This window comes from Parasteatoda tepidariorum, chromosome 2, assembly GCF_982258835.1.
Source record: "Parasteatoda tepidariorum strain Cologne lab strain chromosome 2, Ptep-v5.0, whole genome shotgun sequence".
NCBI lineage: Eukaryota > Metazoa > Arthropoda > Arachnida > Araneae > Theridiidae > Parasteatoda > Parasteatoda tepidariorum.
The window spans coordinates 36,915,667-36,941,168 of NC_141756.1; the positions used below are offsets into that span (position 1 = coordinate 36,915,667).

Below are 25,502 nucleotides of genomic sequence, written 5' to 3' on the forward strand. Positions count from 1 at the left end.
ATTAAATAAAAAAAAATTGATATTGAAATGTTTGATTTAATTATAAAGTAAACATGTTTTAGCTATAGACTGCTTGATAGATGACTTTCTACACATTTGTCCTCCCTTGAGAAAATGTTTATTCATTGTGTTTGGCAAAATTGACTCTATATTTACGTGATGCAGCTTCAATATTCCTTTAGTTTTAAAATCAGTACAAACAATTTTGAGGTATCTGTAGTTACTTTTAAATTTTTTTTGTAAATTTGGAGTTAGATTTAGATTAAAATCTGACATATTTGCTTCAGTTTGATAAAATTTTTATTGATTGAAATAATTATGAGCGAGTCTCAGTAACACAGTGTCAAAGTCACTTTACTTGTATTCGGGATCAAACCAGTTTTAGTTACGTTTTCTTAATGACTTTAGGATTAGCAGTACAAAATAACGTGTGAGGTTTGAATTTTATTCCACACATTTATTTGTAATAAAATTCTTTAGGTTAATACATTTCAAGTGGTTATAGCATCAAATGGAGAGGACAGCTACGCTTATTTTCTCTATCCAACTGGAGGCGTTCAGTGGATTCAAAGTCAGGGAAAGAATCCTAACTTGCCAGATGCAAGAGCACAGGCAGGTTTCATGTCCGGAGATGGACGACTCTACACTCTTAGAGGATCAGGCACAGAACAGGCTAAAAACTTCGACAGGTAAGCACAATGAGCCAGATGTAAAACATTCTATATGGAAACAAACACTATACATTTTCCCAATAAAATGCAGAGTAAAAAAACCATCTGTCATTCAAATAATCTCATATGGGTAAATGCGTTTGATGCTTTTGCCCATCTTAACCATTAAAAATAATTATTATTACAGATACCCTCCAACAAAGAATGAACTTAATGAAATCTAATTATGTGGCTTAGTAGAGCGACCCTGGTGTGATAGAGTAAAAACCAGTTACAGATTTCATGCATTTTTAATATTATTTCCTTATGAATGTCGGAATATTATTGGGTACAGCGGGTCATGTTGTAATAAAAGGTGCCAATATCTAGAAAAGTGATAACTTACTATTACACAGTAACTTAAGTTAGTTTCAAAGTTAGTTCTAAAAGTGTTCAAAAAGTTCTTAAAGTTATTTCTTTGCATCAGTTAAGTTAGCCTAATTGGAACAATTCCGTGAATCTATTTTTTTTAGGTGTAACATTAAATTTCATTATTACTCAGGCAGTTTTAGTAGTCACATCATTCGTCAAAGTTGGTGTGAGTAAAAATAGAAATTTTAAAAAATTAAAAAGATTTTTAAAAAAAATTAAAAACTAAAAATGTTTTAATTAACCGTGACTTTTCAAAACAGATGTTTGTTAACTGAAAAATACACATTGTATATCTGTCTTGATTATTGTTATTTGTAATTTGATTACGTATATTTAGAATGTCCAATGCAAGAAAAGCAGGCATTTGGCTGTTCCACATCGGACGCGTCGTTGGATCTGAAGGAAATGTCCTTCCACCAGACATGGATTCTCAGGAAGGAGGGGATGGTAAACAAGATGGACATTCAACATCAACATGCGCAGACACATTACTGCCCTGTCCACCTCATTCGACTTGCGTCGACAATCCAGACAAAAGCGGATTTTGCTGCATCTGTAAAGAAAGCTTTTTTGGAAATGGGAGAAATTGTGTTGAGAAAAGTAGGTTTAACACTCAATTAAGGCACCATCACTGTGATTTCCTGAGAAAGGGCCATTTTCTTTAAGTAAATTTATGAACTACATAATATATATGAAATCATATTTATAAAGACTTTGGTAAAATGCAATGATAAGCCACTTTTTAAAGTGCTATTTTTATTTTAAACTCTTCTTTAATATTGTTTTCTGACGGGTATTCTAAAATTTCTCGAGATGACATTGCGTTACAAAAAAAATATTTTTCAGAGAACTTACAGAGAAACAATGCAGAGAGCTGTATGGGAAACGTTGTGTTTTTTAATAGAAAGATAATTTGAAAAAGTTGCTTATCATTGTACTGTCAAAAACCCTTCATAATAAATTTCACAATATTTTAAATTTTCCAACTAAATTCAAAATATTTAACGAAATAAATTATGTGATACCAAAACAATTGTAAAACTATTTTTTAAAGATAACATATGAGAAAAGCATATTCTCTGGTTATTATAATTTTTATTATTTTAACTAAAACTATTTACAACTTATGTATGTGCATAATGTAATTTACATAAATGATGATGGTAGTCTAATTTATTTTCAGGAAAGGGTCAAACAAATGTTAAAAAGCAAGGTCTAGAATTAGAAAGTATCTTATTTTTCAAAATTAGACTTTGTTTAGGCTACAATTAAAAATTTTATTGGACCACATTTTAACTTCACTCAAAAACTAACTTTTTAGGTACTTTAAAAGTACTTTTAACTTAGTATTCTTTTAAAAGTTCTTAATTTTTGTGGTTATCTTAAGGTTTTTATTTTTATGCTGTGTGTTTTTGGCACCTCTTCGTTATGATAACAAATAGAGTTTTATTAGACAGATTTTAATTCCACGCTAAAAGTAATTAAACTTTAAAAGTATTCTTAATTTACTTTTATTACAACCGGCTTACTTTTCGTAGTAGTTACTTTATTGTCTCTATTTTAACTCTTATGCTAAATGTTCTTGACTACTCAGGAATATTCTATCAAATAGAGTTTTAATGGGCCACAATTTAATTTTATGAAAATATCTCATTCTTTAACTTTAAAAGATTTTTCCTTTCGTAGTAGTCACAATAATGATTTTACCATGACTTAAGCATTATTTGTTTTAATTTCTACACTATTTATAAGGAAGTGTATTAATGATGATTAGTTAATATTTCCCCTACAAGGCTGTAAAACATTAAAACAATTGTTACCTAGAATAAAACACAAGATTTATAATGATACAAAATAATTTTGGTTGATAACTAAAATTGCCTTTTTATTGGATACATTTTAGATTCTCCTCAACGTATGAATGGAAAAGTCAGTGGTACAATTAATGATATACCACTCCACGAAGCAGATCTTCATGCTTATATTGTTACAGAAGATGGTAGGACATACACTGCAGTAAGTCGTGTACCACCAGGCATTGGCTCAGATTTGCAAGTGCTTACACCCCTTGGCGGAATCGTGGGATGGCTTTTTGCAGTTTCTAGAAGTGACGCTCCAAACGGTTTCACAATAACAGGTATCACTAGCTATTTCCTTATTGTCAGCGAATTTAATGCTACATAGTTAAAATCACAATTACCTCTCAAAAACTCAACTCATTCGTATTTGTGAGGGTGGAATTCTGCAAATACAATTTGGACCACTTTCGGAAAGGTCTCGTTTGCAACCAATAAACTGCTTTTAATCTAAGTTTAAATTTTTTTCTGACAGCTATTAGCAAAATTTCATCACATTATCGCCGAACAGATTTTATCGTCTACCGAAATTCCAACTAATGAGAGCTCAAATCTCAGCAGAAGCACTGTGCCTAGTTACAATTTAATTTCTAACCATTTTTTGACCACAGCTTGTACAATTTATCGTCAATATGATTTTTAACCACTTTTCGAATAGTTAGAGCGTTTGAAAAGGAAGTACGATAGTTTCTCTCTTGATTTTCAAATTGATTAAAAACTTTGAAGTTAAGAAGCTATATGAAATTAAAAAACTGCATTAAGCAAAGTTCTAATAGAAAGCTTCCTGGAAATTTTAGAAAATATTTTTGGCAATTGAATATAAAAAATATTATGGAATGGGAAAATATCGTAATAAAACAATCGCATACAACTGAGAAGAAGAGGAGAGGAAGGGGGGGGAGGAGTGTTAATACATGGAACCGGTCTGCTCCCCAGAAGGCATATTCGAGCGTTACGATCGCGAACAAGCAAACTTCATGTCGAAATTTCGGCCACTAAAATGTTGACACTTTTCCAACAAAACAAACCAATAAGCACGAAACTAATAAAAAAAAATTTTAAAACTACGCATTTAGGTATACTAAATAGGATAAAATAATAATCTTTTTGCGAGACCTAAAAGGCGTCAGACCTTCGGTGGTGATAGAAGTTTAACTTCTATCACCACAGAAAGTAACAGCCGCAACTTTCGAAAGTAACTTGAGAAAATTGGATCGAAATTGCTAAAGATACTTATGAAAGACGTGATTTCCTGATTGTGAAACGGATTTCGTTTTAGGTCAGACAAAAAAAACATTATTTTTCCTTTTTTATGATATTTTAAAATGCAGTCCTTAAAATATATATTATATTTCATTTTTTACAGTATTCTTTTACTGTTTTTACTATGAAAAGCATAATAATCAATTTGAAAAGGAAATTATTTTCTTCTACAGGTGGAGCTTTTAACAGAACTGTTGAAGTTGACTTTCCTCAATCAGGTCATCACGTTTATATTGAAGAAACGTTCTTGGGACCCGATGTTTTCAACTACATGAGAGTTCAAGTAAAACTCAGAGGAAGTGTACCGTCTGTTCCTGTAGGTTCCAAAATTGAAGTTCCAGATTATGAAGAAGAATACACCAGAGTTTCTCCAGGTTTTTATCTCATTAATGAATTATAAGAATTTAACTTTTCTTATTTCATCATTTTCAAAAGAAAGAAAAAAGCTGTGTATTATACTAGAGGGCATCTATATAAATACTTGATCTTGCCTAATTCAGGTGTGGGGATTCATTTTCTTGGGAAATTGAGGCACATTATCAGAATTAAAATTTTGTAAAAACCCATGCCAAGCCGGGAAATGTCATCGTTCGAGGTTAGGGAAACTTTTCTATTATAACCTGTTTGGAAGCTCACGTAGAAATAGTTCATAATAGAGAAACGCTCCTAGCAGCGTATGACGACATTTCCGAGCATGGATTTCTATGCAATTTTACTCCTGATGATGTGTCCTAATTTTTGTAGTAACATTTATTGTATCCCTGTTATAAATAACGTTTTTAAACTTGTACATTTTAACAAAAAATAGACTTAAAACATCATTTAAAAAAAATGGAGCTTGTTGTTGTTGTTTCAAATGGGACGTGCAAATATCAGCAGGCTTGCTTGGTGAAACGAAGCGAATTTGAGGCATAGGGTGCGTTTCTTGCTTTTCAGCGGTGCCTATGACCAATACGATTTCAGCCATACACGTCTGGAGCCTGGTTTAGAGGGTGAGCCCATTCATACACCCCTTTAGTTATCATCAGATCGTAATTTTGACCTGAAAGAAAGAATGATCAATCTCCACTTCAATACCCCCAGAGGTATTGATAACTGGGGTTTGAAAAGACAAACCGAATGCATAATTGAAATCGACATAAAAATATAAAAAATTCGTTAAAAAATCTCATTCAACAGGAAAATTTTTTTTTCCCCTATGTAATCAGTAAATTTATTCAGTATCAGTAAGTTTTCAGTATCAGATATCAGTAAGTTTTTTCAATCTAAAATTACAATTATATTAAAAAAATACTTATTGAAGAATTTATTGCTATTAATTTGCTTCATAAGCATTTACAAAAATTCAAAGCATTTTTAAAAAAAAATGTTTAACCAAATTTAGCAGAATTAAATGGTAAAGAAAGCTAAAATTCATATTTTCTTTTTATTCTAATAAAAATCTGTATTTATATGCTTATAATAAATAATTTAACTAACGTAAATCAGAATTAGCAAATTTATTAATTACATTACCTTAAGCTAAGCTAACTTTAGCTATTATCTACTTTTGCTTAGGAAAAAATTCCAAGCATATCTATACATTTTACCAAGGAGATCTATAAAATTTCAAAGACAGAAAAGGTATAATACAAATCTACCTTTCTGAAAATTCTGATTGCAGAATTGTTTTAGCAAAATTTTAACCAAAAAAAAAACTTTCAGTTCAAAATTATCATATTTTTCTGATTCTGATAGATTGAGTGGAAAAGATACTGCCGAGTAGAGTAAATTATAATTGGATACCTGTAAATGACGTCACGTTTTGGAAAATTGTAGCAAATCACCACAATTCAACAGCCAATCAAGTTCGACACACACGCGTGACGTCCTTGGTATGCATTCCGAAAATTAATTCAGCGCGATAATAGTTGTACTGTTAACGCACAACTTAGCAGTTTCAGCGGTATTGTTCTTCTCTATTTGCAAGTACCTAATTATCAGTTTATAAGTGAAAACTAATTATCAATGATTAAAAACATGAACTCCGTTCGTATCCGATGAGAATGAAGCGGCCTCTTACTTTAAGCGTTACCATAAATTTCTGCTCATCCGAACAAAATTTCTGAAAAGCAGTTTTTTGTGCCCATTTTTAATAAGTTTCAAATGCAGTTTTCACTTTTTAATATTTTGTACATAATGCTTTTCCAGGGCAGATTCGTTCACATTCATCGAGATCTTATAGATTAGAAGGGAACAGTCTTGAAGTACCCTTTACCTTGGACCAAACCATCTCTTACACCGAATGTGAAGTTCCGATGTCAAGCACTCGATTGAAAGTAGCAAGGAACTTTATTGTATACGACGCTCAGGAACAAATAGTCCGATATGCTATGACGAATAAGATATCTCCTCTATCAGGTGAGACTCAAATAATTGAACTCAGAATATGTATAATTAGTCCAATAAAATTTTTTACCGCTGGATAAAAGACTGCTTACTGTGAAATTTGTTTTTGAAGGAAGGTATTTTTATGCTTGGAAGATTTCGTTCTCAAATAAAGGAGCTGGCCGTTTAATTTAACAGTCAACTCTACAAATTTTGCTAAAGTTCGTTACAATTTCTGGGACTGGCTTTATTTTCAAAAGAGGGATCTGACTATCAAATTTAACAGCCAGAGTGTAAACAACGAGAGCTTAGAGTTGTTATTTTATGCTTAATCGTAAATGAGCTATAAAATGCGTAGAAGACCAATTATTATATCTATTTACTTCTGAACTCTTTATAGGTAAAATTAAGTTTAATATACAAAGTCAAACTTGGAGTAGTAAAGTTGTGAATTTTTTTTGGTTAAATCTATGTTTCGTTCAAAACGACAGCGCTAGATGTGTTACTTAACAGGGTCCACCTTAAACTGATATGATGGCAATGAATTGCCATCATATCAATGGCCTGTACAGAACTCAAATCTGAATTTACTTGAGTACCTCCAAGAGGAGTTAGGTCACCGAATTAAGGACTGAAACAACGGTTCGTAAAAGGTGGGAGAACTCAAATGCCTTCTCCTAATCGAGTGGTAGAAAATATTAGCTGCCATACAAGAACTTCTAGAAAGCATGCCCTGGAGGTTTGAAGACGTTTTTGCTTCTTGCGGAGGCTTTGCCAACTACTGAATATGAATAAGTTCTGTGTTTTTTACAGGTGTCAAAATAATTATTAATAGATAATACACGCAAATCACCAAATGTTTGTAAGATTAATGTCCTCGTTAAAAATTTCAGTTGAAGATCCGTGCAAAGAAGGACGTCACCAGTGTGGTCCAAACAGCAATTGCGTAGTTGAAGGTGATTCCTTCCGATGTCCTTGCAATCAAGGTTACCAGTATCTTTATGAACAAGACGCAGGGGAAGGAAGTCCAACATGCTTTGGTATGTAAACTTTCAATTTTCGTGAAAAAAAATTAATAAATAAATAAGATAATAAAATGTTTTAACTAAATAGCACGTATTTCAATATAAATGAATATTACAAGTCTAAACAATGGCTACTGATTGACAGACCCACTTTAGGCGTAGTTACTTTGTAATATCATTGATAAACATTATTCGAATGCATATATTTGTAAGATGCTTATTCAGAACACAATGACATAGCTCGATTCTAATTGAGTCATCCATATCAGGGGCTGTAAGCAAAAATTAGTCGAGGGACCTCTTAATCTTAATTCGAATCTAATATACATCTTATTTAAGTATTTAATCTGGTAGTGTACATTCAACCTAGAAAATAAATCTAAAGAATAGCCAGACTGAATAAGATCAGTTAACATTTACATTAAAACGTTCTTTAATAAACGCGTACATTTAATAATAGTAAACATGCGAGCACAATAATAATCTTTATATGCTGAATTATTCTATTAAACCAGGCAAAAGTATTATCTATGAATTCTGAACTTTAAGTTGAATAATGAGGTTTGAATTACATATTCTTAAAGTCCTTCAAATAACATATTTTTATTTTGTAGATATTGATGAGTGTGCTATAGGCCGAGCCAACTGTCACGTGTTTGCAGACTGTCTTAATTTGCCAGGTTCTTTCATGTGCAGATGCAAAGCGGGTTATCACGGAGATGGAGTATCGTGTGAACGTAAGTATACCATGCTAAGAATGGCATGATAAGCACTGTATTTTACGTATAGAATAAAAGAACAATTTTTTTCTGGTTCAAAACGATTTGAAATTAGCTTTTAAAATACGTAATCATGCTTGGTTTATGACTTTGTGGTTATATTATAGGAAGAAGATCCTGTTCCGACATTAACTGTGACCCAAATGCAGAATGTGTTGATGAACCATTGAGAGGACCTCAGTGTCGGTGTCGAGTTGGCTATGTAGGAAACGGCCAAACCTGTGAAGTTTCTGATGGTGGCGACTGTAGAAGTGTAAGTTATTGTGATTTGAGAGCAGAGTGTATTTACGAGGAGGAAACGAATAAACACACTTGCCGTTGTCGACGAGGCTACACAGGTAATTAAAATTGTTATACTTATTTCATAACAAAAATTTCTTTCATGTTTATAAGAAGCTGAAGAATTCGTTTCTTCATCAACTCAAACGAAATGTTCTTACGTTATTCGAAATAAAGTAGAATGTTACCGTGTTATTCACAAAAATCACTTCATACGCAATCCAACTACACAATATTTCAGTAGTTAAAGTTTATTCGGAATATGGATAGAATAAAATTCATACGAAACATATGCTTAACAAATTTGTCCCAAACGTCCTTCCTTTATACGATAATCTCATTTCATACAAAATGACTTTTTTAAAGAAAATTTATTCATGGAGGTTGTCCAAATGGAAAATTTACGCATGTGGTTTCGTCAGAAATACGATAGCAATAGAAGTGCTTCCTTTCATGGTTAAAAAAGGAAAGAGGATAGTGCATCTCAGACGAAAGACATTTAAAATAAATGTTCAGTCACTCTACGAAGGTTGCCTGTAGAACAGAATAACGCAAGGTAGCATGATTTTCAATTGCAGAAGGTGACTGTCCTTTACTCGAGTTGGAAAAAAAAATGCTGCACAGAGCTTACCAGTCATGTTTCTTCGATTAACAATGAATTCATGGGAGAGGATGGTTTTTTTTTTCTCTCTAGTTTGTCTTGTCGAATCCGGTATTAATACATACCCTTCCAAAAGAAAGAAAATATCCCAGTTGTTTGTTCTAGATAGTGATCATTTTAAATTTAGATTATAAATTTTCACATTAAAACTAACTTCTGCCTCTAAAGACAATTTCATTTACAATAAAAGTGTAACTGCCTGAGATAGATGCGTTTACACATCTATAATAGCTTGATTTTTCATTCACTGTAAATGTTTTAAAAAAGTTCTCACACAACTCCATCTCGCCCAGGTATTAGTAGGGTATTTCAAAGCTCTTGTTCTCAAACTAATACCTGGGCGAAATGGAGTTGTGAGAACTGTCCATTTGAAGTGCGGGGACAAGATCTTCTCACGTCCTCTGTGACTGGTCATTGAGAACCAAGAATAGTAAGTTCGCATAAAAATGCACTGACTGTTCTTTACTTTTAAAACAACCGAAAAATATGTTTTTTCATCTTCTTTTGTCCCACTTTATGTATAATAAATACTTGTGTTCCGTCTTCTATATCTCAGTCTAATGACTGAATTTAACCTTAATCCAAGTATTCTATGTAGATATCCCAATTCGGAGCCGAAAATTATTTATAACTTCAAAAATATTTTTTTTTACATTAACTAATTATTATTATGATAGAATGTTATTAACTAGTAATTTATGACTGTATGGTTTACAAATCAAAAACAATCATTCTAGCTAGATATACCTATTCGGAGCCAAAAACTTAGTTATTCCTGCCTAAGTAAATTTATTGTTACAATAATTAATTAGAATTATGATACAATGTTATTACCAAGTAATTAATGACCATATGGTTTTTCGCTTAAAATTAAGATTTTCTCTCTTGCAGGTGATGGTATTGTGTGTGTTGAAGACAGTTGTGATGTTGCTGATAATTGCAGTCCTGATGGAAGTTGCTTGTATGATGCCGAGGGTGAAGCTTACTATTGCGCGTGTAAGCCAGGATTTTCGGGAGATGGGTACGTCTGTTTACCAGAAGAATCTTTCTCAAGTTGTGATGTCGTTAACAACTGCCATCCATTTGCACAATGCCTTTACGACCAACAGGACCAAAGGTATTCCGTATTTCTAACCATTAGATAAAAGTTTCATTTCGCGCACAGCCTATATGTATTTTTTAACTCTATAATAACAAAAGATATTCAATCTTTTTTGCTACAGGATAACTACAGGATTTTAATAGAATAATATTTATAGGATGAAAAAACATGTTACTTAATTAAAAGTATTTAAAAAAATTAATTTAATCAGGGCTATATATGTAGAAGGTGATCTTAGAGTATTTATAATTAATAAGAGAAATTCAATAAAAAATTATGATTAAAACGATGCTGTCAAAAAAGAAGAAAAGATATTACAATTATTTAGATAACTTGATATTGATTTTATAGTAAAAGTATAGTATTACAACGATTAGCTGTTATTTTGAAAATATTAAATCGAATTATATTTTTTCAATTCGAACAGGTATCACTGTAGGTGCAATGCTGGGTACAGAGGAGACGGTAGAAATTGCCATCGAGAGGAAGAAATTACATGCGACCAGATAAATCGATGTTCCCCACATGCGCAATGCATTAGAGAAGAATATTCTGGAAAATATATATGTCGTTGTAATGAGGTATCTTTACTTCTCTCTCATTCTTTTTATATGTGTTACTGCAAAAGCCCAAGGTCAGGTAAATCTTAAGTATTACTGGTAGAACCTAGCTTTTACCACAGTGGCTTGGTAAAGGTATGAAGTATACTTTAATATGAATCCATTTCTGTCTTTTACCAAGACTTATCGGCAAATTTAGTAGTTACCAAGCTACTTTAATAAATCCTATTTTTTACCAGTAAAACCTAGTGTTAATCCGGCTTTTACAGTTGTTTCGGTAAGAACCTAAAATCTGGTTAATGCTAAGATTTCCTGATACAGCCTAGCTTTCACCAAAATGTCTAAGTTCGAATTATTCTTTAATTTATAGCGTTTGTCGATAGGGTTTTCAGCAGCACTGCAGTTGTTCAGAAAAGGCGTCAAAATATTTTCCTTTTCGAAAGAATCAGAAATCGCATGGTTCTGTCCTTTTCATTGGCTTAAAGTTAGTGAATCAGCAGCAAAGTGAGATGAGATGCGTTTTCTTGATGAAGAAGAGTTACTATCGTTTCCTTTTTCTAGCTCCTTAAGCAATATTTTCAATCAATGTCCTGATCCTATTCCAGATAGCAATATAAATTTAATTTTAATGTCAGCAACAATATTTTATTAAACATGTAAAGCTTGAAATAATGTTAAATTAACTATGCTAGTTTATGCGCTATGAAGTTCGCATTGAGCTTGCATAAATAGCCCTTTTATATCGAGAATGAACCTTCCTTTACAAAATAAGGCTTGAAAAACCTTTTGAAATCGAGGATGAATCATCAACCACAAATCAAGATTAGAAAGCGTTTTCAAACCAAGGATAAATTCACCTTCTCAAGTTTTATCTTAAATTTTATAACCACCAATAAAACAAGGTGTATTTGCGCAGGCCTTTATGTACTTTCTTTAACACTAAAGATAAAGGTTGGCCTGATCATTAAGTTTTCAACACAAAAAAAAATTTTGCATATGAGAGCCTGGACAAAGTTGGAATATTAATAAAAAAAATCAAAGTTGTCAGTAAAAGCTGAAAAATGATAATTTTTTGTATATTTTTTGCATACCTTTATTAAATCTTTAAGGAAATAAGTTTGGCATGCTAATATTTCCACTAAGTACAAAAAATAATTAATTAGTCATCTTTTCTATGCCAACCGAAACGAAAATATAATTTTTGCCTTAAGGTTGGGGGATAATTCAAGGATGTTTTTTTATTTATTTCTTTTTGATAGGGATATGAAGGAGATGGTTTTTCGTGTGATCCTATTGACGAATGTAATACAGCTGAGAACTGTGATGCAAATGGTCAGTGCGTCTACGACTCAGCTACTCAACGATACAGGTGCCAGTGTTCTCCCGGATACCAAGGCAGGGGTGGCAGAGGCACTTGCTTCCCAGATCCCGAAGCATCGTGCAACGTTCGAAACACGTGTCATGAAAGTGCAAGTTGCATCTATGATGACGTTAACTCACGATACAGGTGCCAGTGCAATCCAGGTTATGAAGGAGACGGACATAGATGTGAAAAAACTGCCGTAGCATGTAACGTCATCAATAGCTGTCACGTGAGAGCAGAATGCTTATATGATCCATCATCACGAGGATACAGGTATGTGATTTTTATCACAAAATGTATAACTGCGTCATAGCGAGAAACAAATTCGAAATTAATTTTTTATGTAAGCAAAACCAAGGATATATAAAAATTTTGATATAATTTTAACAGAACTTCATTTGTTTCGTAATTTTTCTAGATTCTGTAATTCAAAATGTATAAAGGTATTATTTCCGTTATTCTTTCTAATCCCTATTTTCTCATTTAATAGTTGATTGTTTATGTTTTCAATAAATTATAGAGTTTAACACTTTAAATCGGCTGAAGACAACTTTTATGCATAATTTTCCTTTTTTTTTATTGAAAATGGAATAGCTTATTTTTTTTAAATCTTTTAGTGTCTTTTTTGGAATAATCTACTTTAACTTTTCCGATAAAATTTTCTTTTCTTTTGAAATATTTGCGATACATTAATTTCTATCATCCATTTTAGTATTAAAGAAATATTGTGCAGTCTACAGCTGTATTACAAATTGTATATTATTATTTCTTTAATTTACTTACAATTTATTTAGCGTTTTCATTGATTCAACCATTTATTGATTCGATCATTTACTGATTTCCCCATTAATTATTAGATTACATCGCTTATTCACCGGTGCGCAGATTTTATTTATACGCTTCATTTGCTAAATCGAAAATCATTTATAATAACAACTTCCACAACTTCGTGAACCTATACGTTTTAAAAAATGAAGTAAACAATCGTAAAAATTACCTCTTGAAAATAAAATAACTAGACAAACACACAGATATTCTAAAAAAAAAAAAAAATGATTTCTTACGAAATACCTGAAACCAACAATCGTCATAGTGACGGGAAATACTATAAAAACACTAACTATAAAATAATGCTAGTTCGAGTAAAGATTCTTTTTCTCTAACTTTACGGAGATTCATTACTTGTAGATTATAATATTTATAGATTTCAATGCATCGTATATTTTTATTATTCACAGATGCCAATGTATATCTGGCTATGAAGGAGATGGTCACTATTGTCGAGCTGCTAGATCTTGCGTAGAAGATCGCTATCAATGTGATCGAAACGCAGAATGTGTTCCAAATCACGCAAGTGGACAATATGATTGTCGATGCTTACAAGGATTTATCGGAGATGGTTTGTCCTGTACTGGTAAGGCATATAATTTCCTTACGACTCATAAATTTGTGTAAATCTTCCATGTATTAAGATGTTCTGTGATTCCAAATCCACCATTGCCAATTTTGATAAAATTTGAGACACAAATGGCTAAACCTGCTGAATTAATTCTATATTAACTATTAAACTATATAAACATTCGATTCGATAGTTGTTCAGTTTCGATCAGTTTCAACATAATAAAAATATTGTTCAACTTTAGCAATAATTAAAGATTTTGCATCTAAAATTTCGCGTAATAGACAGTTAACACGATATTGTTGCACTATAAAAATTTAATATTTTTCAAAAAAAACAAACATTTATATTAAAGATAATATATAAATTTTTTTATTAAAATCCAAAATGCTCCGCATGGATTACCTTTAATACATATTTTTAGAAACCTAGTGAAAATAAAAACAAAAAAGTTTGCATATAAGTGGTCAAAAATGAATGAATAACGGAAGAAAAACCGAAAGCACTTCGGAAATTTAAATAATTCCTATTTCGTTAGGCGTGGCAGAAAACTTTCAAACGGGCTTGAGAACTGGCGAAAACAGAATGGGGTGAAAAGTGACATTTCGACGCACTTCAAAGTTTTATTAGACAATCAAACTGATTTTGATATTTTTCCTCCTTTCTTTCTCTGATGAGACGATGCAAGAAACAGCACGCGCTTCTAAACCTAACTTTATTCCTCTTTGTTTACACACACACTGAACAACAAAATTAATAGAAAAAATAGAACATGAATAATAGCGCCCTCTAGTGATGAGGCAAACTGAATTTAAGGCCGAACATTCTCAACAGTGATTCGACAGACTTCAATTGAATTTTAAATATACGACTTTTTTAAAATTCCATTTATCAGGAACCATTTAACCGATTTCGCTCAAATTTTGTATTTTACCATAGAAAATTTAAAATGATATAAAAAATTGCATGCCTTGCAATTCAAATTTTGTTCGACTGTTATTAAATAAATTAATAAATATTTAATAAAACTTATTTATTATTATTATTTTTTTGCATTGAATTATCTTTGGCTAAACAGTTTTTATAATTGTGTGCAAAATTTTTTCTATTCGCTCAAAAATTTCTCGAAATATGGCGAAGTGTGCAATAAGTAAAGTTAACATTAAAAGGTCAATAGACCGCTCTTTTGACCAAACTATGGGGACCATATTTTGGTCAAGTTACCCGCTATGTTTTGGGGGTCAGAAATCTGAATCCATCGTATGTTTATTCAGAAAAATTTCGTTTTTGTGTCTGATTTCATAACTTAAAATATCGTCTGCACTAATTAATTAGCATATTTCAGATCACATCCTCGAACCATTTAGATTGAGTCCTAGAACGTGAAGATCCAATCATTAAGTCAAAAGTTGGTCCTCTTTTTCCCTTTTGATAAGGATTTTAAATATATAAACTAAGAGCGGGTCACTATGGAACACCCTGCTCTTATAAGTAATAAAATTTTGTTTTCACAATCTTTGAAGATGCTAAAATGTTTCAAAACAGCATGCCGACATCTCAAAACTGATGTAAATCGGTAATTTATTAGATGACTTAAGTTAAGTGTTTAAGATGGACGCGATAATAGTCTACTTGAAATAGAATGGCTATTAATACATATGTTTTTTTCTTTCTTTTTTTGTAGCTTTAGCACATCATAGTGGTGGACATTTGGTGTTTGCTCATGGTATGTCTCTTCTTCGAGTACCATCCGTGCCAACCAAGAGTAATCCGGGACAACTGCTTTTGATGGAGCCTCATCAAACGCCTGTTGGATTAGCCACTGATTGTAAGCTCGGGCAAATATACTGGGCTGATGCTTCTTTAAAAGTAATTCGAAAAGCTAATTACAACGGTTCAGAAGTTACAATGGTTATCTCGGATGGTAAGTGAAAATATTAAAATTTTTAATAAAGTTCATATGATGATAAAAGTAACAACTACCAATCAATTGAAAAGAAAATACGTATTGACATATAGCTTATCTATGTGCCTCTCTTATAATTATGTGTGTATATATATACACCAAAGAGCCATTACATTATGACCACCCTCCATCTCTAACAATGGGCTCGCCCAGGTTTTCATGGTTTCTCGGCCAGGAACAATGTTTTCATGGTGCACATTAGGACCCATAATCCTCATGCAACAATCCATGACGTCTGTAAGCTACTTGAACATAGTTGCAGACTAGGTTTACCCATTCATGGCAACAGTTTTTCCTGCGGGGGATGGTGCTTACCAACAGGATAATGCACCATGTCATAAGGGTCGAATCGTTATGGATTGGTTCGAGGGACATTCCAGTGACTTTCAAATCATGTCTTGGCCCTCAAACTCACCTGACCTTAATCCAATAGAGCATTCGTGATGCCACGCTACCCCCTCGCAATGTGAGGGAATTGCAGGACCAGTTGGTGAGCGCTTGGTACCAGAAACCTCAGACTACCTTGTGGAATCAATGCCAAGGCGGGTGCTAGCAGTTTTGAGGGATAAAGGTGGTCCTACATGTTGTTAGCAGGGTGGTCATAATGTAATGGCTCTTCGGTGTATATATATATATATATATATATATATATATATATATATATATATATATATATATATATATATTAAGTGTAAATTTCCCAGTTTAATTTTAACAATACCAAAACCGAAACATTTAGATTAAAATTTGTTAATTAAAAGTTTTTGTTATTGTAAAATTTGTAATTTAATTTGTAACTTAAATTTTTTGTTGTTGCTTGAAGAAAAACTTTTATAACAAATCCAGTAGATTAGAAATAAATGAATATTTAGGTGTATTGTAGGGGAAAATTTCTTTATGGTGGTGTCCTTTGAATATACATTTCTTTTTCCGACACTCTAACTACAAGCAAAAATATATAATATATATTTAAACAATAAAAATATATATTTAAACAATTTTTAATTAGAAAAAAGTAGTCTAACAGTAATTTAAAAAAAATCTGTTAGGTTATCAAAATTATATTTGCACAAAAATATAAAATCCAAATTTAATAGCTTCAAACTTGGCATTGTTTTTGAAAGACGTAGAAATTACTTAGTTAAATAAAGTATTTATAATCTTGTTAAAATATGAATTTATATTTCAGATATGTTATCTCCGGAAGGTGTTGCAATCGATTGGCCTGGTAGAAATTTATATTGGACTGATTCAGGAAAGGATACGATTGAAGTTGCTGGCCTAACAAACAAGTTTAGAAAAGTGTTGATTTCTGAAGATTTAAGCAATCCGCGAGGCATAGCAATACATCCAGGATTAGGGTAGGTATATCACACATACTTGTAAAATTAGTTCTATAATGAGATGCGTACAATAAAAGGAGAAGATTAAAACGGAAATGTCTAAATGATGTAATGGAATTAAATCGACACTTTTTCAATGAAAATCGCATATTTTTGTTATGAAAAGAATTTTCGATCCTTCTCGCTCCCGTGATAAAGACGGGGCGAGGTTTCGCCCTCTATTTCTCCTTCCCGTGAAATTCCCGGGCTGGAGTGTTTGGTAGTAACGTGCCAATAAGAATACAACTAATTCATTTCTTTTACCCGGAAAACATCTTATTCTCATTTTACACACCAGATGGCAGTACCAGCATATTTTTAAGGTCATTGTAGATAGTTTATTTTTAACTAGTTGCAGCACTAATCAATTACGTAATACAAATACAAAAGCCAAAAAAATAGGCACTTTTATGACCGTTTCTTGAAAATTAATCGACTGTTAAGGGGTTAACCTTTTGTTGAGGTGACTCATAGGAGATTAAATTTCTCAACAGTGAACGGTAAGGATTAGGTTTATTATCTCAGCAATAGTGTTTGATAATAGTTTGATAATAGCTCAGCAATAGTGTTAGTGTAGATAGTTATTTTATTTTAAACTAGATGTCAGCACTAATCAAATACGTGTATTTGACAGAATAGGCACTTTTATGACCGTTTTCTTGAAAATTACCGATCCTTAAGGGGTTATAAAGAAATTTATTGAATACGTTAAGTAGTGATGGGTAACCTTTTTACACACACTGAGAAAAAAAATGATCAAAACTACCAAAATATGGTAAAATGTACTGAGTTTCTGGATCTATGAGAACGCCAAAAATATCATTCATTTTTACCGAAGTGCATCAGAAAGTATTTTGGTATAATTAGCAAAATATATTGTTTCTAAATCAATGATAAAATTTGGCAATCTTATCATGATACCTTAAAGCATGGCATAAAAACCATTTATTCGGTTAAATTTACTTTTTAGTTTTGTATTTTTTTACTAAATATGCGGTAATGAGAAGGATAATTTTTAAAGCCAGAATTTCTGATGAAGCATTGCAATATGAACAAAAAGGTTACCAAATAAATGATATATATACATTTTGGTTTTTATTATCAAAATAATGTTGTTTTTTTAGAGTGCAGTAATTTCACTAGAATTTGTTTTCTTTGTGCACATTTCCTACCCTTCAGTATATTTTTTAACAATAAAATGCTTATACATTAACCCCTTCCTTCTCGCTCCCGTGAAAATGACGGGGTGGAATTTCGCCCGCTATTTCTCACTCCCGTGATATTGACGGGCTGGAGTGTTCAGTAGTAACGCGGCAATAAGAATAAAACTAATTCATTTCTTTTGCCCCGAAAACATTTTATTTCTCATTTTACACACCTGATGGCAGTACCAGGATATTTTTAAGGTCATTGTAGATAGTTTATTTTTAACTAGTTGCAGCACTAATCAATTACGTAATACAAATACAAAAGCCAAAAAAATAGGCACTTTTATGACCGTTTCTTGAAAATTAATCGACTGTTAAGGGGTTAACCTTTTGTTGAGGTGACTCATAGGAGATTAAATTTCTCAACAGTGAACGGTAAGGATTAGGTTTATTATCTCAGCAATAGTGTTTGGGAGCTCATTAGATAACTCATTTTTTTTCAACCATGAAATCGAAAAATCCAAGAAAATTCAATAAAATAATGCTATCGTAATCTTTTCTTTTTTAACTTGCTGCTTTTTCTTGCTATTATTACTACAAAAAATTAAAAAGGAGGGAAAAAAACATTATAAGCGTGTAACGTAATTTATTTTATTAAATCAAAATGTATGATTTAGGAAAACCCCGTGAGGAGCTTAAAACCAACATATTTACGACCGACTGTATTTTTTGCTTAAACGAGGTTATTACGTTTCTATAAGCTATTTATTAAAACAAGAATAATTTTTACTTTTAACAGGAAAATGTACTGGACTGATTGGAGTAGAAATTCACCAAAAATTGAAATGGCTAACATGGACGGTACAGGAAGATCAGACTTAGTGAACGACAACCTCGGTCTCCCTAATATGATCGTTATTGATTTTGACCGAAATAATTTATGCTGGACTGATTCAGGTTTGAAACTTTAACTTTTTAAGTGTATATAACGCAACACCAAATAGTAAAAAAAAAATACCTACTATATACAAGCTTAACGCTGTTTTTCAAAACTCTGTCTCCAAGGAAAATGAATAAAAACCAGAGTTTAAGTGCCTTACACTTGAAGCAATACCTTCATTTTAAACTATATATATAATCTTGCCGTGAAGAATTATCTATCTGGGCTTCAGAACAGACAAATAACTTAAATGTTTTAAAAATTATTAAACTTTTTTAAAAATCGTTAATTTTGCTGCATTTTCCAACCTAGATGAAAATTATCAAAATCACTGCCTTATTCTCAGTTTTTGCCAATAAGTCCAAACAGTAAAGCATTAGAGTAAGTTTTTAAATATTAAAAAATTAGATCACAAACGCATTTAATTTTCACAAAGCTGTGGTTATTCTCTATATTGACGTTTTGTGCCATTTTCAAAGTAAGCGTAGACACCGCTGGCATTAGATATAGGCTAAACTTGACCTAACAGTCATGAGTAACAGTTCTTTCTCATTACCTCAAAATAATTATCTTTTGAACTGTGCAATCTAAAAAATCCATTTCTACGTCGAAATTCTTCTTCTTCAGTACGACAGCCCCGTACAGGCCTTGGCTGCCTCAACCACGCGTAGCCTCCAACGCCTCCTATTCATGGCGACTTTTTTCCAGTTGTTAATCTTTATTACTTTGAGATCTTTAGTAGTGTCGTCCAGCCATCTAGTTGGAGGTCTTCCTCTGGCCCGAGATCCAGAAGGATTTTTAAAGGTAGCGAGCGATCCGTACTGCATTGTTAATTCTTCCAATACTTGTGTGCAATAAAATTAAGTGTAGTGAAATGAACTAGAAAATTTCTTTAAAAAAATGCATGAACATTAAAAAAAATTTTGAGCGGGAATTCAAAAATGTAAAAAAAACTATTAAAATAAAAAATGGTGCAAAATACTAAAAAAAAAAAAAAAACTACAAAATGAAAAAAAAAATTGTTACTTAAATATTTGCTAAATGTAGGAAAATTAATTTCTCAAATTATCAAAAAAAAAAAAATCATTTTTCTTCTGGTAATTGGAAGGAAAAAAAAAAAAAAAAAACTAATTTTGAGTCTGCCTTCAAAGTGAAAATGTCTACATTATGAATCTATTGCTTGATGTGCGCTATCAGATAAAATTTGAAAGAAAAAAATGCAAAATAATTTAACTTATTTCATGAAAAAAAAATTATTGTTAACTTGCTATGCATTTTTAGAACTATCCCTTAAAAAGGCAGTAAGCATTAATAAACAAATGCTAAAAAATCATCCAAAAATGTTGATTTATCCTGCTATAGGCAGAATCAAGTGAAATAGCAGGGCAAAAGATATTTTTCTTTACAGCAGATTAGGTTTCATGTTCAAAAAAAAAAAGACATAACCCTATATAACTTTTGTTCTAATAATCACATTTTTACTTACTAATAACTTATTTTAATGGTATGAATTCTATATTCTATTTTACCTAAAATATGCTAATTAACTAATGATAACTATTTATTAAGTTGCGGAACTATACATAAAAACATACTTTTCCCGACAAATTTGGATTTTTGATTATCGGAATAGGGGAGGGGGTTAACACAATCTAGAAAATAAGGTTCTTATAGTTTGCAGGAGAGTAATGGAAAGTTTGGGACCCTAACTGTTTATTTCTCATTTTCCATCACATCTTTAAATGTATAACCATCCACTCATGAGACTCGTTAACCGAAAGATAGTTTCATGGATAAAAATTTTTTTTTATAATTATTTTTTTTTAACAACAGCCAAAGAAATTTTGAACTTTTTGGGCATTCATTTTCAACACCATCTTAGATTATGTAACTTCAATGACAAAATAAAAAATTCGAACTTCATCGTTCAAATAGTTTATGAATAGTGAACATTTAAATAAAATCCTTTTTAAATTATAAAACTCAGAAACTAATCAACCGATAAAATTACATTGTTTAAAATAATGTAAACACTCGGATTCTGATTCAAAAATTGTCCGACTTCAGTAGATGAGAGCAAGAATTTTTAAATTGTGTTATTACTTTTCGAGATAAGGAAAAAAAAAACACTATTGGGTACAAACTTTTGACTACTCTCTTAGCTAAACTTATTGGGATTGCATACTATTGATGATCAAAAATCCAAATTCGTTGAAAAAAAGGGTGTTTATTTATAGAAAGTATGTTTTGGGGTCTAATTCTTTAATTCAACTAATATCTAGTACCAATTAATTAGAATATTTGAGGCCAATCGCTTAAATTATTAAGATTGGAAAATCTTTTAAATTATTAAGTAGGCGAAAATCCGATCATTTGATAAATGCTATTTCAGGGTGATATTTTCTGCTCACTGTACTAGAATCTATCCAAAGGATTCTCAATTTTTACTATCTAATGTTATTTACAGGCTTAGGAAGAATAGAGTGTATAGCATTAAACGGCCAAAGCAGAAGAATAGTGTACACACCAGCAGCTTATCCATTTGGTATAGCAATCCATGAAAACCATATCTATTGGACAGATTGGGAAATGTAAGAATAATTTTCTTTTTCAACCCATCCATCAAACTTTGTAGTAATAAGTACCTTTTTGCTGAAGATTTAGTGCTAAAGCTAAGGTGATAATTTCTTATTTGGCTGCCCCTTTGGTCTTAAAAATCCATAATTTCAAATCAAAACATAATTTACATTATATTACTTGTTTTATCAAAATAAATTTTTAAAAAAATGTGTTACCAGTTTTAATCATTTTGGGGAGAAAAAAAAGATAGAAAGAAAGAACATTAGATAATGCGAAAGTTAGGCCGTTATAGGATCAACTTTCAATGCAAAACCAACGTTTCCAATATAAGTAATGCTATTGAAGACTAAAATATGCAAAAACGAATAAAATTAAGTAAGGGTAAGTTCGATTCGTATAAATACCAGTCTCTTAGTTACAAAGATCCTACTGATGAGAAAGATTTAGTTAAAAGAACTATCATATCAGCTAATTAGAGACTAATTTCGTGGCAAAAGCAAAGGTAATGTGGACAGTATTACGAACAGAGTTTTACTTCTCAGACAAGCTAGGGTGGAATATTACACCATCACCGGGAATAGATAGTCTTTCATAGGGTGCTCAGTGCTTTAATCACAGTGCGATCGCGACTTTATGGATATATGTAATAATGCATACATTATTTATTCTATTCTTCTTATATAGAAAACTATTGAGTTCTTCAAATTTTTGAAAATAGAAAACAAACATACTTTTAATATCTTGCCGCAAATCGATTCTTGCTCCTCTGGATGGTGATGACCTACAGTTTGGGAAATGTTGCCTTACAATGGTAATGTTTTTTTTTTTTCTTTCCAGATTGAACTCAAGATTACAATTTTAAAAAAGTAAAGCAAATAATTCAAACAAAACTTAAAACAGAAGGTAAATAAAATGTAGCATCCTATTTCCCAATTTTCGGATATGGTGAGACAGTAAATGTAACTGATGCACATATATTTAGTCAGTTTTTACTGAGCTACCTGGAATTTACCAAAGCAGTTTAAAATCACTATAGATATTTCAACAATTCCTGTTTTTAGAACACAAAAGACATCTTTACAATAAAAAATGTTTTCTTTCCTAGAAAATTCTTACACCGAGTGGATGTTAATGGAGGCGAAGCAGAGCCTCTAGAAGTACCTGCAGGAGGTAGTGGAAAAATGTATGGATTAGTCTCGTTACCCTCATACTGTCCATCAGGTATTTATGTTTACCATTATTGTATACTAAAATTATTCATTTTCCTCAGCTAACGTAAAAATTAAATATCTTTTCACAATTTTCGCTAACATTTACTTTAATAATTTTAAATTACATTAGCTCATCTATCATTTTTTATCGCGGTTATAACAGGTGTGGCAGTATCTGGAACAATTAGTTCAAAAAAGATATTCAAAGTTTGTTTATCATTGAAAAATTTTCATATGTAATAAAATCTTAAAAGTTTATCATATAATCCTTTTTTTCGTCTTTCTTTTAAATGCACTTTTACTCAAATTTTTAGAAAATAGTGATGGCCAAAATGAGTGTGGTGCATTGCTTGGTAGCGATAGTTGACAAAGAAGTGAATTATTTTCCTCATTTATAGAAGGGGATTTATCCTTCAAACAATTAATAGGAAACTCTTAGTTATTCAAAGACTTTCTAAGATACAGTAATCAACAGATAAAAAAGTTTCACCTTCAAAATGAATGGAAGTAAAGTATACATTTATTTGACAAGGAAATAACTATTAAGGTGATAACGAAAAAAATAATTTTATACTACTATTTTATTTACTATAGGCTTGATTTTTATAGTTTTATCAATGAAAAAAAAAATCCATTAACCAAACTACGTCTGTCCTGAAATTAGTTTAATTAATCTAGGATCTAATAACAATTGGGACAGTATAGTTGCTACGAAACACAATCCCTTCTTTCATCACCCATTCTAGTTTCTTGAAAATTCTTTGGTAAATTGATAAATGAGAATGCCTACTACTACAATGTTTTCTTTATTTCTACCATGAACAGCACTTTCAACCATTTTAAGGGCTCAGTCTTTTAAAGACTATGGTAGGAATGCCACATAATTTTGATCCTGGTCAGCACCAGTGCTGGTACCCATCCCACCAAACTTCCACATCACAACCAACAAGTAGACTTTCAGCCACAAACAGATTTATATTCCCCTTACTGCATAAACACGCCAGTTGTCTTGTTGGCTATCAGGCTTGAACTCATTACCCCTAGCTCAATCAGTGGTTTGAGCTATTGCCTCCTACTATGAACATATTCTATTACCTTTATTGTTATATCCTACATTCCATTATATTCACCATATTATTTTTCAGTGGGCAGTCCATGTGCCGTTGACAATGGAGGGTGCAGATACCTATGCTTGCCTGATGGAAAAGGAAGCAGATCTTGCGTCTGTCCAGATTCAAGTGAAGATGGTGAACAGATTGAATGCTCAGACAGATCTTGATTTAAACATCTTTTCCCATGAATGAACAATTAGTGAATCATTTGATTCATCATTCCTATGAAAAACTCATGCTGCATGCCTGTCAGTTCATTTCATAAGCATTTAAGTACATAAATGGAATTTTTTTAGTGGAGCAACACACATATATATATGTATTTCATTTTTCTTTCATCTAATAAACAATTTTTATCTATAATATGCCAGTTAATTATTTTATTCTTTTAAATGACCATAGATAATAAGTATAGGTGCAATAAAAAAAATATACAAGGATGCAGATTTATTATAAAATCAAGCTACGGTGGGAGTGAATAATTTTGCTAACTGAATTAAGGCATATTGCAAAATGATTCCTAACAATTAATGAAAATATTAAAAAAAGTGATTGACCTTTTAATTTATTACTTAAAAAAGTCATAAAAGTACTTTTTTCTGTTATAAAACTAAGTTACTGAAACAATAACGGCAGTAAGTGAGATTAGAAACTTTTAACATTTGGATATACTTAGTAAGAGAGAACTTTTATTTTATGCTGATTTAGAGATGTGACACAAATTTTTGATGCACATTATATACGATTTTATTATATCGTTTTTGAGAATCATTTTTAAGGTATTCAAACCAAATTTTATGTTTGAATTCTCAAGTTCGAAATACAGTATACTCTCGATATCTCAAAGGTGAAGAGATGCTAAAAAAATTTCGAGATAGCATGTTCAGAACTAAATATGTTCTAGAAAGTGGAAAGATATATTCTTAGTAAATACACTAAAAAGTAGAGTAATGAAACATAAAAATTACTAATAAATATGTATGTAATGATAATTGACTATAAGTCTAAATACAGTAATGATAGTTTCATTTTTTAAAGTAAGACAGTAATTATGCATTAAATAAAAAAATAATTGGTTTACTATAAACTTACATAATTGTAATTTTTCTGAAAAAATTCCATTTCTACTTCGAAAAATATTCGACATAACCAGGTTTTGAGAAGAAACTCTTCAACACAGGAATTCAAATTAACATTATGTGGATATGTAATGGCACGGGTAAAAAATATTTTTTTGACATAACAGGGTATTCGAGATATGGAGAGCATACTGCACTTTTTTTTTAAACTTAATAATTATAATCATTATGAATTTAAATATGTTATGGGTAGATCAGGGTGTGTAGCCAAATCTTCCGACAAAAAATAAGCAGCTTTTAAGCACTATGTACGTTAACAAAATGCAAAATAATTTTCAAAGACTTTAC

General features: G+C 31.4%; 1 protein-coding gene across 1 annotated transcript in view; it reads left to right on the forward strand.

The window, feature by feature from the left end:
• Window positions 1-24,438, forward strand: part of Ndg (Nidogen) — a 36,154-nt gene extending 11,716 nt beyond the window's left edge. Inside the window, exons 4-21 of the mRNA XM_043049784.3 lie at window positions 481-689; window positions 1,420-1,682; window positions 2,986-3,219; window positions 4,375-4,575; window positions 6,392-6,601; window positions 7,462-7,608; window positions 8,208-8,330; window positions 8,480-8,710; window positions 10,204-10,429; window positions 10,842-10,995; window positions 12,234-12,610; window positions 13,576-13,751; window positions 15,421-15,660; window positions 16,892-17,063; window positions 19,032-19,189; window positions 21,640-21,763; window positions 22,858-22,973; window positions 24,109-24,438. Of these exons, the coding sequence (XP_042905718.2) occupies window positions 481-689; window positions 1,420-1,682; window positions 2,986-3,219; window positions 4,375-4,575; window positions 6,392-6,601; window positions 7,462-7,608; window positions 8,208-8,330; window positions 8,480-8,710; window positions 10,204-10,429; window positions 10,842-10,995; window positions 12,234-12,610; window positions 13,576-13,751; window positions 15,421-15,660; window positions 16,892-17,063; window positions 19,032-19,189; window positions 21,640-21,763; window positions 22,858-22,973; window positions 24,109-24,242 (3,495 nt within the window). The 3' untranslated portion in view covers window positions 24,243-24,438. The remainder of the gene's footprint in view (window positions 1-480; window positions 690-1,419; window positions 1,683-2,985; window positions 3,220-4,374; window positions 4,576-6,391; window positions 6,602-7,461; window positions 7,609-8,207; window positions 8,331-8,479; window positions 8,711-10,203; window positions 10,430-10,841; window positions 10,996-12,233; window positions 12,611-13,575; window positions 13,752-15,420; window positions 15,661-16,891; window positions 17,064-19,031; window positions 19,190-21,639; window positions 21,764-22,857; window positions 22,974-24,108) is intronic.
• Window positions 24,439-25,502: the final 1,064 nt, after the last annotated feature.